The sequence below is a fragment of the Pongo abelii genome, chromosome 19 (genome assembly GCF_028885655.2).
Source record: "Pongo abelii isolate AG06213 chromosome 19, NHGRI_mPonAbe1-v2.0_pri, whole genome shotgun sequence".
Taxonomy (NCBI): domain Eukaryota; kingdom Metazoa; phylum Chordata; class Mammalia; order Primates; family Hominidae; genus Pongo; species Pongo abelii.
In genome coordinates, this window is record NC_072004.2 from 78,168,918 (window position 1) to 78,187,308 (window position 18,391).

At 47.0% G+C, this 18,391-nt stretch overlaps 1 protein-coding gene across 11 annotated transcripts in view; it reads right to left on the reverse strand.

The window, feature by feature from the left end:
- MARCHF10 (membrane associated ring-CH-type finger 10) overlaps nucleotides 1-18,391 on the reverse strand; it is a 109,344-nt gene that overhangs the window by 38,539 nt on the left and 52,414 nt on the right. For 7 of the 11 annotated variants that reach the window (XM_054537227.2, XM_054537228.2, XM_054537229.2 and 4 more), the window contains one exon: nucleotides 4,996-5,148. In XM_054537227.2, coding sequence (XP_054393202.2) covers nucleotides 4,996-5,148 — 153 coding nt within the window. Of the gene's footprint in view, nucleotides 1-4,995; nucleotides 5,149-7,482; nucleotides 7,682-18,391 lie in introns of those variants that run through there. The other 4 variants (XM_054537236.2, XM_054537234.2, XM_054537233.2 and 1 more) reach the window with 4 other exon arrangements.

The window sequence follows — 18,391 nt, forward strand, 5'->3', positions numbered from 1 at the left end:
CTTTTTATTTATTTATTTATTTTTGAGACAGAGTTTCACTCTTTTTGCCCAGGCTGGAGTGCAATGGTGCGATCTCAGCTCACAGAAACTTCCGCCTCCTGGGTTAAAGCAATTCTCCTGCCTCAGCCTCCCGAGTAGCTGGGATTACAGGCATGCACCACCACGCCCAGCTAATTTTGTATTTTTAGTAGAGACACGGTTTCTTCATGTTGGTCAGGCTGGTCTCCAACTCCCGACCTCAAGTGATCTGCCTGCCTCAGCCTCCCAAAGTGCTGGGATTACAAGTGTGAGCCACTGTGCCCGGCTGGCTGATGACTTTTTGTTTTGAATTTGTTGGAGGGCCTCAGGTGAGTTCACAGCTCTGGAACTGGAACCTTCCGGTCATTCCCTAGACGCACATGACCCATCCCCATGAGGAGAAACACCCAATGGGCAAAAGAATCAGCAAGGGCCGCTTTTGAAAAACAGAAACTGGAAGCTCAACGGGAGCCATTATCTCATCTCATAGAGGCCACTGAGTTGCCACGGGGTGATGCTGGCCCGGGGGACAGGAGAAGTCCCAGGGTATGCGCGGTGTTGCGGCTCCTGCGGATTCCAGAAACATGCATCTTCACCCCTGCCTTGTCACAATGGTCTTCCTCTTTAAAAATTCAATCAGAGCTTCTCTGCAGCATGTGTGTGTGTGTGTGTGTGTGTGTGTGTGTGTGTGTGTTTCCCCTAAAGGTGGCAGACTGTGCCATTCTCGATTTATGCTATTTTAACCCTATTTTTTTTATGTCTATCAAATAGAGAGCAGATTTCAGGAGCTCTAGGGCTGGGAATAGACAGGCACATTGGTATGCCAGGGATGTGCTATTCATAGACCAGGCCCTGCAGATGCTGCAAATGCTTCTCTGAGGCCCTGGGCTCCAGCTGTGAGTGAAGTGCCTGCCATCTCCAGGAGTTCTAGGGCAACAGAATGAAACCAGAACAAGCATCTGTCTGCCCTAAGACTATGCCTTTGGTCTCGACTTCTTGGTGTGCTTGACCAATAGTTTCCTACATTCCAACAGCCACACACTTTTAACTTTTTTCCCTCTGGTTATAAAAGTGGTTTATCATCATTGGAGAAAATTTGGAAACTATAGAAGAGGATGAAGAATAAAATAAAAATCCCCCATAATCCAAAACTTGGCTGATCATTGCTATTGTTCTGGAATTCAGAGTGGGTTGCATACTCAAGACCCCAGGGCTGTTTTCATCCTGCAGTTGTGCTTTGGCTCAGCTTCTTTTCTTCTTTCTTTCTTTTTTTTTTAATTTTAGAAACAGGGTCTTGCTCTGTCACCCAGGCTGGAGTACAGTTGTAGGCTCAAACAATCCTCCTGCCTCAGCCTCCTGAGTAGCTGGGACTACAGGTGCATGCCACCACACCTGGCTAATTTTAAATTTTTTTTCTAGAGATGGGGTCTCACTTTGTTGCCCAGTCTGGTCTCGAACCTCTGACTTCAAGCAATCCTCCTGCCTTGGCCTCCCAAAGTGTTGGGATTACAGGCATGACCCACCGTGCCTGGCCATGGCTCAGTATTTTAACAATGAATTTATTACCTTTAGGTGGAACATGTATATTGTAGCTTACCACAGGCTCCATAACCCATTATGCATCTGTTCTGCTATAACCACCTGCTCCCTGAAAGCATTTGAATTTATAACCCAGGGCTCTCTTATCAAGAGATATTTTTTAACAAACAAAACTGAAGTGAAGAAATTAAATATCTTATTATGAGCATTATGCCATGCCATTAGTTATTCTTTAAGAACATGATATTAATTATAGTATAAAGGTATATATTATAATTTGTTAACTCTTCCCCTATTGTTGGGTATATAGGTTGTTTTGAGGTTTGACTGTCAGTGATTACAATGTGATAAATATCCTTGCTCATACATTTTTGACTATATATTTTCTTAGACTAGATCCATGGGAGTGAAATTGCTAGGTCAAAAGGTATGAACTTTCTAAGAGGCTTTGACACGTTACCAAATTCCTTTCCAGAGAGTTTCTACCAAATGACCCAACAGGTAGGCTATGAAAGCGTCTCTCTCATAACTGTCACCGGCAATCCATGTCAGTAGCATAGACACAACAGTGCCCAGGAATGTTCATTGTTAGTTTCACTACTAGTATTACGTATCATTTTTAAAACCTTAGTCAAATTGGTAGGCCAAATTTACGTCATGTAGATTTACATTTATTACCTTCTGAGGTTGAACTTTTTAAAAAATATGACCTATACTGTCTTCAGATGAATTTTAAAAAATGTTTATTAGCCACCTGTATTTCATTTTTTTTTTTTTTTTTTTGAGACAGAGTCTCACTCTGTCACCCAGGTTGGACTACAGTGGTGCTATCTCGGCTCACTGCAAGCTCCACCTCCTGGGTTCATGCCATTCTCCTGCCTCAGCCTCCTGAGTAGCTGGGACTACAGGCGTCCGCCACCGCGCCCGGCTAATTTTTTTTTTTTTTTGTATTTTTAGTAGAGGTGGGGTTTCACCATGTTAGCCAGGATGGTCTCGATCTCCTGACCTCGTGATCCACCTGCCTCGGCCTCCCAGAGTGCTGGGATTACAGGCATGAGCCACCGCACCCAGCCTGGAAACTGTTTTTTTTTTTTCTCTTTTTTTTTGAGATGGAGTCTCACTGTGTCACTCAGGCTGGAATGCAGTGGGCCCAGTCTTGGCTCACTGCAACCTCCACCTCCCAGGTTCAAGCGATTCTCTTGCCTCAGCCTCCCGAGTAGCTAGGATTACAGGCATGCGCCACCACGCCCAGCTAATTTTTGTATTTTCTGTAGAGATAGGGTTTCACCGTGTTGGCCAGGCTGGTCTTGAACTCCTGACCTCAAATGATCTGCCTACCTCAGCCTCCCAAAGTGCTGGGATTACAGGTGTGAGCCACCATGCCCAGCCTCCTTCTCTATTTTTCTATTAGGTATTTGTGTTTTTCTTATTGATTTGTGAGAGCTTTCTGCATATTATCTCTGTCACATTTGCTTCAACTCTTTCACTGATACAATTCAAATACCTGGCTCCTACTCCATTTTGTGCAAACCACTTTAGAATGTGAGAAAAGAAGCTAAACGGAGACTCGTGAGGAAATAATTTGGGGAGATAAGGAGTCATGGGTATAATGGAACTTTAGGATGAATTCTCATCAGATCACAGGATGATGGGCGATGACTCCTGGGTGCAGACAGAATTGTATGAGTCCCATCCATGGGTCCAGGAGCATTTCACACATGGAGACGGTCACCTTTCTCCTTCCTTCCTTCCTTTTTTCTTTCTTTGTTCTTTCTTTCTTTTGAGAAAGTGTCTCACTCCATTGCCCAGGTTGGAGTGCAGTGGCATGTTCACAGTGCACTGCAGCCTCGATGTCCTGAGGTGTTTTTTTTTTTTTTTTTTTTTTTTTTGAGATATGGGGTTTCACCATGTTGGCCAGGCTGGTCTCAAACTCCTGGACTCAAGTGAGCCTCCCACCTCCGCCTCCTATAGTGCTGGGATTACAGGGGTGAGCCATCCTGCCTGGTGAACCTCACCTTTCAAATAATATTCAACAGTTCATTAAGGGTTGTTGGCAGGAGAGAAACTATAGAGAGTTCAGTGCCCACTGTGTGGACTTATTCTGTGCTGGGTGCTGGTCAGTGTATTATTTTTCTTAGTTATTATAACAATGCAATGACGTAGATTTCATTATCCTTATTTTAAGATAAAGGAACTGTTGCCCAGAGTGGCTACTTTAGCACCCAAGATGCCATTGCTAGGAGGAAGAGCTGGCATTAGAGCTGAAGGCTGCCTTAAAGCTCATGCCCTTCCCGGCAGAAGGCATTGATCACTGGGACCCCTGTGGACATCTCCTTGCTGCAGATTCATATATGCAGATTCCAAGCCATCAAAATATTAACACGTTCTTCAATATTTATATATGTCCACCACCATCTATATCACATTTAAAAACAAAGGCAGGCCGGGTGCCGTGGCTCACGCCTGTAATCCCAGCAATTTGGGAGGCCAAGGCAAGCAGATCACTTGAGGCCAGGAGTCTGAGACCAGCCTGGCCAACATGGTGAAACCCCATCTCTACCAAAATACAAAAAATTAGCCAGGCATGGTGGTGCGTGCCTGTGGTCCCAGCTACTTGGGAGGCTGAGGCATGTGAATTGCTTGAATCTGGGAGGTGGAGGTTGCAGTGAGTCGAGATGGTGCCACTGCATTCCAGCCTGGGCAACAGAGGGAGACTACCCCAAAATAAATAAACACAATAAAAAAATAAAACAAAGGCAACTGTGTTCATTGATCATGACACAATGTGATGCTCAGTGGTTTCCTAAGAGAAAGAATGGGTCCATGGCCAGGTTGACTGTGAGGTGTTGCTTTCCATGAGTTCCAAGGGGGTGATACACCAAACCAGTGTTTGGGAATAAAGCATAGATTCGTTCCAATATTGTGTTTTTCTCACACATTGTGATCTCGCTGAGTTGAGTGCCCTGGGTCAGAGGGGAGAAGATCTCTGTGGGAGGTGAGCAGCCTGTCACCCACAGACACACACCCTGCCCATCCCAGAAACTAAGTGGGAACAACTGCCAGGTGGGACATGCCCCAGAGCCGCAGATCCGCTTCTCTGCCTTCCCCAACCCCTGCCATCCACCACCCAAATGCCCTCTGGAGCAGCTGTACAGCTGGTGTCCACTCAAAACCAGTCACACTCATGGAGTTATGGGAGAGAAAAAGATACACCCCCACCCCACCTTCTCCCTTTCCCACCAGCCTCTCTTGGAGGAAAAAAATCCCCAAAAGCCCTAGGACCATACAATTTGCTTTTAAAGCTGTTTCATTTTAAGGTACATGCACCTCATTTACTTAAAAGTACAAGTATCTAAAAACCATAAAGAATTCACCGGGTAACAGCAAAAATCAGTCCTCCTCTCCAAGGACAAAGGTGCGGGAGCCCCGGGTCTTTACCTGCTCCCCTGGGAATCGGCACCTTTTCGGGCCACTGCGGTTTCTGTCTGCTTCTGTCCCCAGACACTCTTGGGCTGTGCGATTCTGGGCTGACTGTAAATCTCCTCAGGTTTGGCTTCCTCTTTCTTAATAAAACCATTGGTGCTTGGTCTGCTGAAAGATGCAAAATCTTTTCAATAATTATTTTGTTTACAGGAAAATGTCTTCCATATAAAGAATGTTCAAAGGGCCCAGCAATGTTTGGGGGTGGGGTTAGGTGGAAGGGCAGTCAAGAGAAAGGACCCAGGAGGTCATAGAAGAGCTGGATTTGAAATCTGGTTTCATGTAACCATGTGAGCTTGGGAAAATCACTTCACTTCTCCAAGCCTCAGTTTCCCTAACTGCTATATGGAAATAATAATGCCTCCTTCATAGGATCACCTGAGGTCAGGAGTTTGAGACCAGCCTGGCCAACGTGGTGAAACCCCATCTCTACAAAAATATAAAAATTAGCTGGGCATGGTGGCGCATGCCTGTAGTCCCAGAGGCTGAGGCAGGAGAATTGCTTGAACCTGGGAGGCAGAGCTTGCAGTGAGCCGAGATGGTGCCACTGCACTCCAGCCTGTGCAACAGAGTGAGACTCCATCTCAAAAAAAAAAAAAAAAAAGCCTCCTTCATAAGCACCCATGACACCTGCGATGCAGAGGCCAAAGGGTGGGATCTTTCCTTTCGCTAATAAGTTTTGTCTTTTTTTTTTTTTTTTTTAAGGTGGAGTCTTGCTCTTGTTGCCTAGAGTGGAGTGCAGTGGCATGATCTTGGATCACTGCAATCTCTGCCTCCTAGGTGCAAGCGATTCTCCTGCCTCAGCCTCCTGAGTAGCTGGGATTATAGGTGCCTGTCACCATGCCCAGCTAATTTTCATATTTTTAGTAGAGACAGGGTTTCACCATGTTGGCCATGCTGGTCTCAAAGTCCTGACCTCAAGTGATCCACTCACCTCGGCCTCCCAAAGTGCTGGGATTACAGGCATGAGCCACTGCGCCTGGCCTTGCTAAGAAGTTTCTAGGTTCCAATCCATAGGTGTCAGGATGTGCCTGTTGGCAACACTGTCAAGAGCCTTCTACAGTTGGGCCACGCAATGGCCCTGCCTCCCAAGTGCTCATCCAGGTTTGAATCACAACATATTTTGTATAATACCTGCATATTTATATCCTCAGGTTGATTAGCAAACACGCCTGTACAGAAACGTTGCAAGCATCTGAGAACTGTATGCCTTTCTCTTTCCTGTCCCCTACCCTCCACTGTGTTGGGATGATATTCACAGGAAGACAATAGCTGGGGTGCTATTGTGGACCTAGTTTCCAATGAACATTTTCTTTTTAATCCACATTTTGAATTGGGTTGCTAATTGATACAGTTTTGAGTTTCCTCTTCACATGTATTTAGCGTCAGTGCACGTTAATGTGGAGGAAAAGTTCTAGTATATTCCATGCATCTCTACAAGTTCTTGGGTTTACAAGGCACAGTTATATCGTGAATATCTGGATGAAATTCCCCAAGATCATTTGTCTGGCTCATCTTCTTTAGACAGTTTAGAAATTTCACAAATAGATGTAGCCAGCTGGTAACATAGGGATAAAGCCAGGGAAGGCCCCCGACTTGTGTGTGAGAAAGCACAGCCTTTTTTGGCACATGAGGCAACTGGATTCATGTTCCAGAGTGTAAGTTGTAGTCGTGTGAATAGTTTTCCTCCAGATTCAGGAAGGGAATTAAAGTTCTTTCTGGGAGCCCATGAAACCTAATTTAATACAATGACTAGGTCTACTTTACTTCTGACGGGCCCCAGGAGGGCATGGCAGTGGGTCCTGTATGCCAAGACAGAGAGGATCATGCCCCACAGGGAACTTACTAGAAGAGGGAAGCTGCTGGTGGTGTCGGAGCAACTTGGGGCAAGTTGGTGGAGCCCAGAGAAGTTGTAGGTGTGAAAGGAGAGAGTGAAAGTTCTCTGGAAAATGAGAAGATAGTCTTGGGATGATGTAGGATGGTGATTAGACATGATTTCACTGATCAAAAAGGGGGTGAGAGGAGGAAGGTGAGAGAGTGAGAGACAGAAAGAGAGAGAGAGAGGGATCAGGTGTTTTACACTAAGGGATCCATCACTGAGGGAAGGAGGGAAGCATTTTCCCACTGCCAAAATTGCATTCCTCAAACACAGAGGCTTCTCCCTTATCACCTGAGACCTCAGCCCCCTCAGTTCTCAGAAGTCCTGCCTCCTGTTTTCCACCTCATGGAGAGAAGAGGAAGAAACAGAAGAAGGGCCAGGGAAGGTGTAGGCGTGGGGCTCAGGCCAAGTCTAGAAGGTCAGGACCTGGCCCCAAGGTCCTGAGGATAAGAATTTCACTTTGCTTTCCAGCAGGAATCCCAGCAGAATATTCAAATTTCCCACACACCCCAGGCAGCAGAACTTTACACTGCCCAGAGGCCACCGAGCCCCGCCACTGCATTCACCTTCACAGGGAGGGATGCTTCTGCTCATGGGACCTTTCTTCCCCAGACTGCACGAGCCAGAAGGTCCTCCGATGTCTGTTTCCAGTTTATTCCACCAAGTCGGCTCTGACTCTGCTTTGGAAAAAACCCTTACTTTCAGGGTTTTTAAAAAAAGGCCTTTAGCGTTTAAATATTCTAAAATTGCTTAATGAGTATGTCTTTTCTCTCCAACTAGCCTGCACGCTCCTTAAGAATGAGGATTGTCTCTCAGCCAGTCTACACGTTGCCTCATACTGCTGTGCAGGACAAGTATTAATTGCCTTGTCGTGCAGGACAAATATTAGTATGATTTGTGAGGCTTGAGAAGATGCATTCAGCCCAAACTACAGGGGAACTTCAAAACTAGAACACATTTTTTTGTTGTGCAGAACGCCCAAGATGGCTTAAGATAAAAGGTTATTTAATTTGTTTTCTTGTTCAAAAAAACTGCTTTCTTCAAAGCATCAGATCTCTTAAATGATTGCTAAAACCATTACCATGTGTCCTCTAATCAAGTTCTCAGCAAACTAAAATAATAAAGCTGAACAACTGGAGATTGTTTTACTAGGCCTGGCAGTGAAGAAATCGCCGCTATTAGTGCAGGCAGGATCCTCTGACCTTTGGCAACTTTAACCTCAGTTTCTGCAACTGCAAAATGGTCCATCTTGTTACTGTGAAGTTTAGCAAAAATGTACATAAATGGCCTAACTGGTGCACATTAGGTGCTAATAATGGTAGCTGCTGCTTCTACCATAAAGACTACCACCACTACTACTGAGAATAATAATGGGAAATCTGAAGTCATTCCCATGAGACAACTGAATTTGACCAGAAACTCATTGTTATGCAGACTTCACAGGCTGGGAATAACTTATTCAGTAGCCTTCATTCCGGTGTAGTTCTTGTTGATTCTCTCCCTCAATCCTTCTTTTATAAAATCCAAAAGGCAAATAGCAACTCTTTATATTATGATTTGTTCAACAAATACCTGTGTGCCTTTGCTATGCTATGATTTGAGGGTTCACAAAGATGAGCAAGATGTTGCCTCATGACCTTAAAGATTATTATAATCTAATTTGGCTGCACTGCTGACTTCTTCCCTGTGATACCCTTTTGGTTCCATGGAAAACAAAACTCTCCAAAATATTTTCTCTTCTCTGTAAGTGCAGTCACACATGAGGTGACCTAGATTGCACAGTTCGTGTGTACATGGGTTTAACAGTTTCTAGGTCCAGGCACGGTGGCTCATGCCTGTAATCCCAGCACTTTGGGAGGCCAAGGTGGGTGGATCATGAGGTCAGGAGTTCGAGACCAGCCTGGACAAAATAGTGAAACCCTGTCTCTACTAAAAATACAAAATATTAGTTGGGCATGGTGGCATGCGCCTGTAATCCCAGCTACTACGGAGGCTGAGGCAGGACAATTGCTTGTACCTGGGAGGCTGAGGTTGCAGTGAGCCGAGATCACACCACTGCACTCCAGCTTCCAGGCCGCGCGACAGTGCGAGGCTCCATCTCAAAAACAAACAAACAAAAAGAGATTCTAACATTCAGCCTGGCATGGTGGCTCATGTCTGTAACCCCAACACTTTGGGAGGCCGAGGCAGGAATATCACTTGAGCCCAGGAGTTTGAGACCAGCCTGGGCAACAAAGTGAGACTCCTGTCTCTACAAAAAAAGAAATAAAAAAAATTAGCTGGGTGTGCTGGCACATCCCTATGGTCCCGGCTACATGGGAGGCTGAGGCAAGAGGACCATTTGAGCCCCAGGAGGTCGAGACTACAGTGAGCTGTGTTTGCACCACTGCACTCCAGCCTGGGCAAGAGCATGACATTGTCTAGAAAAAGAGTTTCAAACCCTCAATTTGTATACCAAGTTCCCATCACTTCACTCACATGAAAAGTGAATCAAATTTCAGATCTTTGGGGGCTAGGATGGGTCTTCACCATGTCATGGATTCATAATCTGCAGGAAGACCAAGTCCTATTTACACTGGGCGATGAAATTACCTGCCTTTTCAGGTAGCAGGACAAGCCCTTTGCCTTACAGAAAAGGAAGGGGTTTGTGTTCAGGAGTTTCACCGCCAGGTAACTCAATATCCTGTTTATCAGTGAATTTTGGGAAGACTTTGGTTTGCTTTGGACAACATACGGACCCCCCTACTTCCAGGATCTGAGCAAGGTGATGCCTCCAGTTTTAAAGAAACCAAACAGCTGTTTAGATGAAAGGCATCTGCCTGTGTTCTCTTGACAATGCTGGGAAACTGTGATTGTCGACTGAATAGTTCTTAATTTGACCAGGAAAGGGGGAAAAAAGGTAGAAATCTCATATTTGTACAAGACCCTGACAACTGAGAACCAAGTCCATTCAACTGTTCACATTTGGCTCCTCCCATCACTTGTCATCCACAGGTAGTTCTTGATAGACAAAGTCGAAAAGGAAGCATAAAAGGGAAATACAGTTCCGGAACCCTTATCCCGCCCCACGTTACCTTGACTGGGATCCCTGGTGCCTAGGAGGTGCCAAGATCCCACTGGAGAGACAACTCTTTGAAAAAAAAAAATGTGCTTTCTTTGGATCCTGGGAAGAATTACAGCTTAATCGCAGGAGCCAATGTTGCCTTGGGGTAATAGGCAGCTTTCTGTGCAGTCACAAATAATAGTTCGAGTCTATTTGCCTATTGAGTGTGTGAGAAATGTGTGTTGTCTCACATACCCAGAGGAGATCTTAATTAAAGCTTAATTATGTACCATAAATATGTTTTATTTTGGAACTCAGGGGTGGGATTTTTGATTTTAGGAAATGTGATGCCTAATAAGTAGGCAGGAAAGGGAATGTAAACATCGGCTGAGCCCTTTCATTTGTCTCTCCTCCGAGTGGTTCTGAATGGGTTTCGGTTCCAGTGTGTGCCTTCAGAACGGCCTGCCCCCGGTGCCACCGCTCAGGGCGGCCTCGGCGTGTGCACGTTCACATAGCCAAGGGTATGATCAGACGCATTAGGAGAGCCTGTTTGGTTTCTGGGGGTGACATTGCACAGCGTGCCAGCTACAGGAGGTAAGAAATCAAATGAGTCTCTGGAGAGGATGGGATTTTATTGGTCGCTCGCTCCTTTGGCGCTAGAAGGTGGAGCCCCAGTGCAGTGGCCACACTGTCTCGTCTTCCTGCTCCCCCGAACACACCACCTGGTATTGTTCTTGACGTTGCCTCTGGCCCCTCTCCTGTCCACCTGCCTTCCAGAAGCCCGAAGTCCCGTCTCCCTGACTCCGCTGTGCTGTATGCCTTGCAAGGGTGACTTACCACAAGAGGTAAATCCTACTGGGCCTTCTGGGGCCCTGAAGGCACAGCACAGGGGTCTCAGCCGGAGTGGGGCAGGAGATGGGGAAGTAGCACAGCGCGGCCGGGGACTCGGGCACGGGGTCCGGGGAGGCGGAAGCGGTGCTTGTGAAGGAGGGAACGGTAACCAGAGGGAGAGGACAGTGGGGAGGTTCCTGGGCCACTGGGGAGGCAGGTGGCACTAGTGGCAGGAGGAGGCAGCAGTAATTGGTATCGGGCTGCAGGACAGGGGAGAAAGCGAAGACGGAGCAGTAAGGGGTGTATTCAACACAGAACAGGGGGTGCTTGCTGCTGCCACCTGCACAAAAGAAAAAGAGCAGTCAGGAAGCAGCACTGGTGGTGGGGGGAAGGACATACAGACGTCTGCAAATGAATCCAAACTCAAAAATTGTTCTCCAATATCATAGAAGCAGCAGGCCTGGCTCCTGCCCAGGAGGCACCTGGCCTAGATCTCAGCATCACTGAGGAGTTAACCAAGGGAAGTGGCACCAGCATCACACCCTGTTCCAGCCAACAGTCTCCAGCGTCCCTGACAGATGTCGGGAAGTTCTTTTCCCCGTAAGATCCCGGAGAATGTCCTGAGGCTGCCTTGTGGAAGCTCTGGGGCCTTTCTCGTCTCCCACTGCCAGCCTAATGAGCTGTGCTGGTAGCAACAGATGGCGCCCCGCAGGGTCTCACTTGGGTAAGGCTCTCTCCCTCGATCCTCCAGCTGCCACCGCTAGCAGGCTGTAGTCATGCCCTGATCTGGCCTTTCTGCTGTGGAGGGGAAGCTTGGGAAAAGAGAAAGAAAGGAGAGCGATCCCGGCGGGATCATGGGAAGGGAGAAAAATCAAGCTGGATGAAAAGCAGGTAAACAAGAGAGATGTCTCGTTGAAGCTGGTGGTCTGTTCACTAACCTCACGCTCAAACTGCTAACCTCACTGGAGGCAGAATACAGGTGCCCGATGGAGTCATGAGTCAGAGCTACCCCCTCATGCCTGACAAATCACAGCTTTGCCACTAACCAGCTGGGTCACCTTGAATCAACGGCTTGCCTGCCCAGAACCTGTTTCCTCACCTGCAAAATGAGACGGGTGTTTTTCCTAGCCTTGCTCCTTCAAAAGTGGTTCACAGACCAGCCACATCGATGTCACCTGGGACTTCTTAGCAATGCAGGATCTCAGCCCACCCAGACCTTCTGAATCAGAATCTGTAGTTGCTCAAGAGCCCCAGGTGTTTCTCATGAATGTTAATGTTTGGAAAAGCAAGGCTCCGAGACAGCTGCCCAAACCCTGGTGACGAGAATCACCTGTTGTTCTTGTTCAAAAATAGTTTCGCAGGCCCCTTTACTGGAGATTCTGATGCTGTGGGTCAGGGACAGGAAGCAGGAATTTTTATTTTTATGAATAACCTCCCTGGTGATTTTTATTGTCAGAAAAGCTTGGGAGATGCTGCAGCTAAAATCAGTTCCAAGTCTAAAATCCACAGTTGTAGCCATCCAGTTGAAAACTATCACCTAAGGCTGGGCACGGTGGCTCACGCCTGTAATCCCAGCACTTTGGGAGACCGAAGTGGGTGGATTACTTGAGGTCAGGAGTTCGATACCAGCCTGGCCAACAGGGAGAAACCCCATCTCTACTAAAAATACAAAATTAGCTGGGCCTGGTGGCACATGCCTGTAGTCTCAGCTATTCGGGAGGCTGAGGCAGGAGAATCGCTTGAACCCGGGAGGCGGAGGTTGCAGTGAGCTGAGATTGGGCTATTGCACTCCAGCCTGGGTGACAGAGCAAGACTCCATCTCAAAAAAAAAAAAAAAAAAGAAGAAGAAGAAAAGAAAACCATTACCTATCGTGGAGGGGTCTCAGTCCTTAGTGCCATGCTACAGAGGATTCGAGTAAATATTATCCACTTCTTTCTTCCTAAATGGCCTCTGGAATGGCTCCTATTTCTCGGGATAATTTTTCTCTCTCTAGCTGTCTTCACTCATTCTTCTCTTTACCATTGTTACCTCCCAAAGTTCCCCCAGCATCTCTCTTCTTACTCCATCCACTCTTTCAGGAGCGACATTCTTGCCATTTCAGCCACCTCTTACTCACTGCAGGCCCTTGGGTCCTACCAGCAAGTGCTCTGGTAGGAAGGGGAGTACCCTGTTGGGCAGGAGACCTGGGTCCCCAGGTGCTTCCTGGCATTGCCACCTGGCTGCCCTGCCTGCACCTCAAAGACAACACCACAAAAGGGGACCCACAGTCTCCTTGCTTCCTCAGCCTTGGCAGAGGCAACCTCCACTGGCCTAGTTTCCTGGGCCAGATTCCTGAGTTCTCTTTGATTCCTCTTTCTTCCTTATCCCTACATCCAAGTCACCAAGTTCTGCCAGCTTTACTTCTTAAATGGCCCTCAAGCTCACTCCCTCTTCCTATTCCCTCTGCTTTTTCTTTTTTTTTTTTTTAAATAGAGATGGGGTCTTGCTATGTTGACCAGGCTGGTCTTGAACTCCTGGCCTCAAACAATCCTCCCATCTCAGCCTCCCAAAGTGCTAGGATTCCTTACAGGTGTGAACCACTGCATCTGGCCCTCTTCCCTCTGCTTTTGCTCCCGCTCAAGCCCTTCTCATTTCTCCCCCAGTCCCCTGCAACTGCTGCTTGTCTGGTCTCTTGGCTGTGTCTGGCCACCGTCACACTCTCAGCTGGCCCTTCTCCATGCTGCAGCCAGAGTCAGCTTTTAAAAATCCAATCTGATTGCATCACTTTCCTATGTAGAGCCCTTCCAGGACTGATGCCCCATCGCCTCCAGCATGTCATTTAAGGCCCTTGGAGGCCTGATCCTTGCCTACCTGTGGGGCCTCAACTTTATATTTCCTAATTTGTAGCCTGACCCTAAACCAGAAACCAGAGCTTCTCTCTCTCTCTCTCTTTTTTGAGATGGAGTTTTGCTCTGTCGCCCAGGCTGGAGTGTGGAGTGCAGTCGTGTGATCTCAGCTCACTGCAACCTCTGCCTTCTGGGTTCAAGCGATTCTCCTGCCTCAGCCTCCCGAGTAGATGGGATGACAGGTGCGCACCACCACATCTGGCTAATTTTTGTATTTTTAGTAGAGATGGGGTTTCACCATGTTGACCAGGCTGGTCTCGAACTCCTGACCTCAAGTGATCCACCCACCTTGGCCTCCCAAAGCGCTGGGATTACAGGCGTGAGCCACCACGCCTGGCCCTAAACCAGAACTTCTGAAACTCAAATGTACATAGGAATATCCCTGAGATCTTCTTCAATGCAGGTTCTGAGCCAGTCAGTCTGGATTGGGGCCTGAGGTTCTGCATTTCTAAGAAGCTCTCAGATGATGGTTTCTGCTACTTGCCTGGGGACACTTGGGGCAAAAGCCCTAGATTATTAGTAGTTCCTCGATGTCTGTCTGTCTCTGTCTTCCTTGCTCCCTCTCCTCCGTTCCTTTGCACACTCAGTAGCTGCTGCCAGGCACATCTTTCTTGCCCTCTTCACCTGGTTAAACCCCTGTTCTTCAGGATTTTCACTCCACCTGGCCCTGCCCACAAGCTCTTAGAACTTACCTTGCTCAGGGTGTGCATTGTACTATCTGCCCTTATTGGAATCCTGCTCACCCACCAGGCTGGGAGCCCTGGAAGGCAGGCCCCGTGTGTTTTGTATTCTGGTTCCCCATTACCCGGCAGGTAAACATGCATAAATGAAGTGCTGAATGAATGAGCGATGGATGAGTACACCAATTCGCCCTGGTATCATACACCCTGGGACGTGGGGGACAGTTGAATGTATTTGCTAACATCCCCATACGTACTGGATAAACGGATGACTTCACTGATGATCCAATCGTTAAAATTTTTAATAATCAAATTATAACCACTTTTGTTGTTGTTGTTGTCGAGACATGGTTTCACTCTGTCGCCCAGGCTGGAGTGCAGTGGCACAATCTCGGCTCACTGCAACCTCCTCCTCCCGGGTTCAAGCGATTCTCGTACCTCAGCTTCCCGAGTAGCTGGGATTACAGGCATATGCCACCACACCCAGCTAATTTTTGTATTTTTAATAGAGACAGGGGTTTCGCCACGTTGGCCAGGCTGGTTTCAAACTCCCAACCTCAAGTGATCCGCTTGCCTCGGCCTCCCAAAGTGCTGGGATTACAGGCATGAGCCACTGCGCCTGGCCAAATTCTAACCACTCTTACATCTCAAATACAAGTGTCTTTGGTCAAGCAGTGTTCTTATGGAGACACTAGCCCTGGAGTAGTTGGCGGTGCTGGGAGCAGGGTTCATAAGCAGAGGAAGGCCTGGGGATTAACCTTTGCCTAAAGCCTGGTCTACATCCAGGGTTTCCACCCACCTATCCACCTGGTGAGACTGGCAAGGATTCCATTCTACTGATGAGGAAACTGAGTTCAGAGAAGTTGCCCGCTCACATTTATGGGGTTATAAAGTGATAGCACCAGGATTTGGAGCCAAGACTTCATTCTGGGCTCTGCGACAACCCTGAGCCCCCGTCTTGAGAGCATGTATCATAACTGGGCTGATAATTATGATTCTCTATTAAAAAGTGGGAGTATCCACTTAAATTGTTTAGTTTTTTTCTAACTTGGCAGATAGCTTGGAAAGTTCCTGGACACCAGTTGGACTTGCCGCGAAAACCATTAATCTTGGCCTTTCAGAGAAAATCTTCAGAAGAATTTATTTGCAAGGTGAATTATGAGGATTTAGGATTTGCCCTCAAATTTCTCTTTCAGGCTGCTCTTCAAATAAATATTTCCCAATCCAAAAGAGACCACAGTTATTTTCGATGTTTGTCTCTTAACATCTGAATGCACTGCTTTTTCTTAGTTTTACAAGAACCTGTCCTCACAATAATCCACTCTATGGCTGAAAAGTCTTGTTACTCCTGCAAATCTGAACCCAGTAATGACTACCACTGCACCCAGTAATAAGTGAGGAGAATTTCAGAACACTTGGCTTTGCTTTAAAGGGCAAGATTTTGGAAGCAGGTTCACAGGACTCCATCCAGATCTATCTTCCTGGCACATAACTCAGAGGACCATGCCCAAGCTCCAGGTGAGAGCAGAGGGCAGGAGAGGGGACGCTTGCTTCCCACACGTCTGGCCCTAGGGTAGGGAGCTCGTTAGGACTCCAGGTGCCAGAATCCCACAGCACAGTGGCCTCTGGATGCCCCTTCGTGTCCTGGAAAGGAGAGGCGGCTCCTCTCCAACTCAGGGTGGGGCTGGGAGAGGTCTTGAGAGCAGGCAGGCCTTGGAGGCCACTGCAGCTCCCCAAATGTCCCTGTACCTCTGCACTCGCTGGGCCTGCTAGCTGTACTGGGTCTCAAGGGTATATATACAATTCTGAACATGTAACTAAGAACATGTAACTCCACTAGGCTCATACCTCACCCTACACCAGCGTTCATGATGTGGGATTTCTCCAGGTCTTGACTCACTGTCTGAATTTTCCACGTCTTTCTGGAGATAAAGCCTATCTCTGGCTTGGTGAATGCTGTCTCACTCTTCATCTTTTTCCATTTGGCATTTTGCTTTGAAACTCAGAGTGTTGTAAAAGTATTTGTACTTGCATTTATGTTAGAGAGTCTAAAAAATACAACTCTGGGCTGGGTGCTGTGGCTCAGGTCTGTAATCCTAGCACTTTGGGAGGCCAAGGCGGGAGGATCACTTGAGCCCAGGAGTTCAAGACCAGCCTGGGCAACAAAGCAAGACCTCGTCTCCATAAAAAGTAAAAAAATGGCCAGGTGCGGTGGCTCATGCCTGTAACCCCAGTACTTTGGGAGGCCAAGGCGGGTGGATCACCTGAGGTCGGGAGTTCAAGACCAGCCTGACCAACATGGAGAAACCCTGTCTCTACTAAAAATACAAAATTAGCTGGGCATGGTGGCGCATGTCTGTAGTCCCAGCTACTCGGGAGGCTGAGGCAGGAGAATTGCTTGAACCCGGGAGGCGGAGGTTGCCGTGAGCCGAGGTCGTGCCATTGCACTCCGGCCTGGGCAACAAGAGCGACACTCTGTCTCAAAACAACAACAACAACAACAACAACAAAACAAAACAAAAACAAAAAAAGTAAAAAATTAGCCAGGCATAGTGGTGTGTGCCTGTAGTCACAGCTACTTGGGAGGCTGGGGTCAGAGGATCACTTGAGCCCAGGAGTTTGAGGTTGCAGTGACCTATGATTGCACCAGTACACTTCAGCCTAGGCAACACAGTAAGACCCCATCTCGATAATCAATCAATCAGTCAATCAATAAAATATAACTCTGATTTTTGTAAAGAAAAAAAGATGTTTTGGGAGGACAACCTTAAGACAAAGAAAACAAAGTTTCCTAGTCCCATCTCATTATCTGCTGCTCTCATGTACTAGGAATGATAATGCGATAATTAATTGAGTGGCCACAGCGGCGGGGACTGTCCTAAAGGCTGGACGTATGTTTTATCGTTGAGTTCTCACAGCAATCCCAGCAGGCAGGATCTGTTTCTCCGCATTGCACAGATGAGGAAACTGAGGCACAGAGATGCTTTACTTGACCAAAGGTAGACAGCAAATAAATGGGGCCCAGATGCAAATGCAAACATTTTGACTTCAAAACACTTGCCCATAAACTGCACGCGCCACTGCATGGAGAGAGCAAGGACCACCACAAGTCACTCATCCAGAAGCAGTTTCATGGACTATACAAACTTAATTTAAATGCGTGAATTCCTTCTAACAGGATGAAGAGCAATCTGATGCCTTCTCAGTTACAAATCTGTTTGTAGAGGGCATTGATAGTTCTTATATTTTAAATAGTTGTTTTGGAGGTTCTAGATGGCAGATTACATACAAAGAAAAACCCTTTTTTGATGACATGGATTATCATTACATAGATTTGCAGTGAGTCGAGCCATGTTCCCCAGCTATATTATTTTTTTCAGTAAAAGTCGGGTATAACACAGGAAGTTATACCAGATTCTACTTCTGTAGCCTATTAGGCAGATGTTGCAAAGGAATTTCACTGTGTTTGATGCTTCAATTTCGTACGGAATCTCAGGTCTGACATGGAAGAAGTTTTGATGACTTACTGCCAACTTTGTATCACCCCCAAAATGCTTTAGAGAAATATCTCTCTACAGAGAAAAGCAAGGAACTGTGAATTTAACTAGTGAATTGGATCAACGTGTCCAGCTAATTCAGGTACCAAATCCTATTTTTCTGTAACAGCAGAAAACTGTCATGACTGCCACCGAGCTCAACTTTTCCTGAACAGACTCAGCTAAAATCCTTGCCATGTCTCACTTCTCATTTCGCTATGCTAATTAGGGAGCCCAGAGGGTGAGTCTACACATGTAAAATGGATGGATCTTAACACATCGATGCTTTGTTTTTAGCCAGATTACTGCACAACTGATCCCACTTCTGCAGCAACTGCCATCCATCACCAGGACTGCTCTGCCTGGGGACAGCCAGGCCACAGCCCTGGTCATGGCTGCATGGGTCTTGGATGTGGTCTAGGGCCAGAACGCAGTGATGAAGCTGGCGGTTTGTAGAGGCTTTTACTACAAGTAATATCCCTCATTTGATGAAATAGAT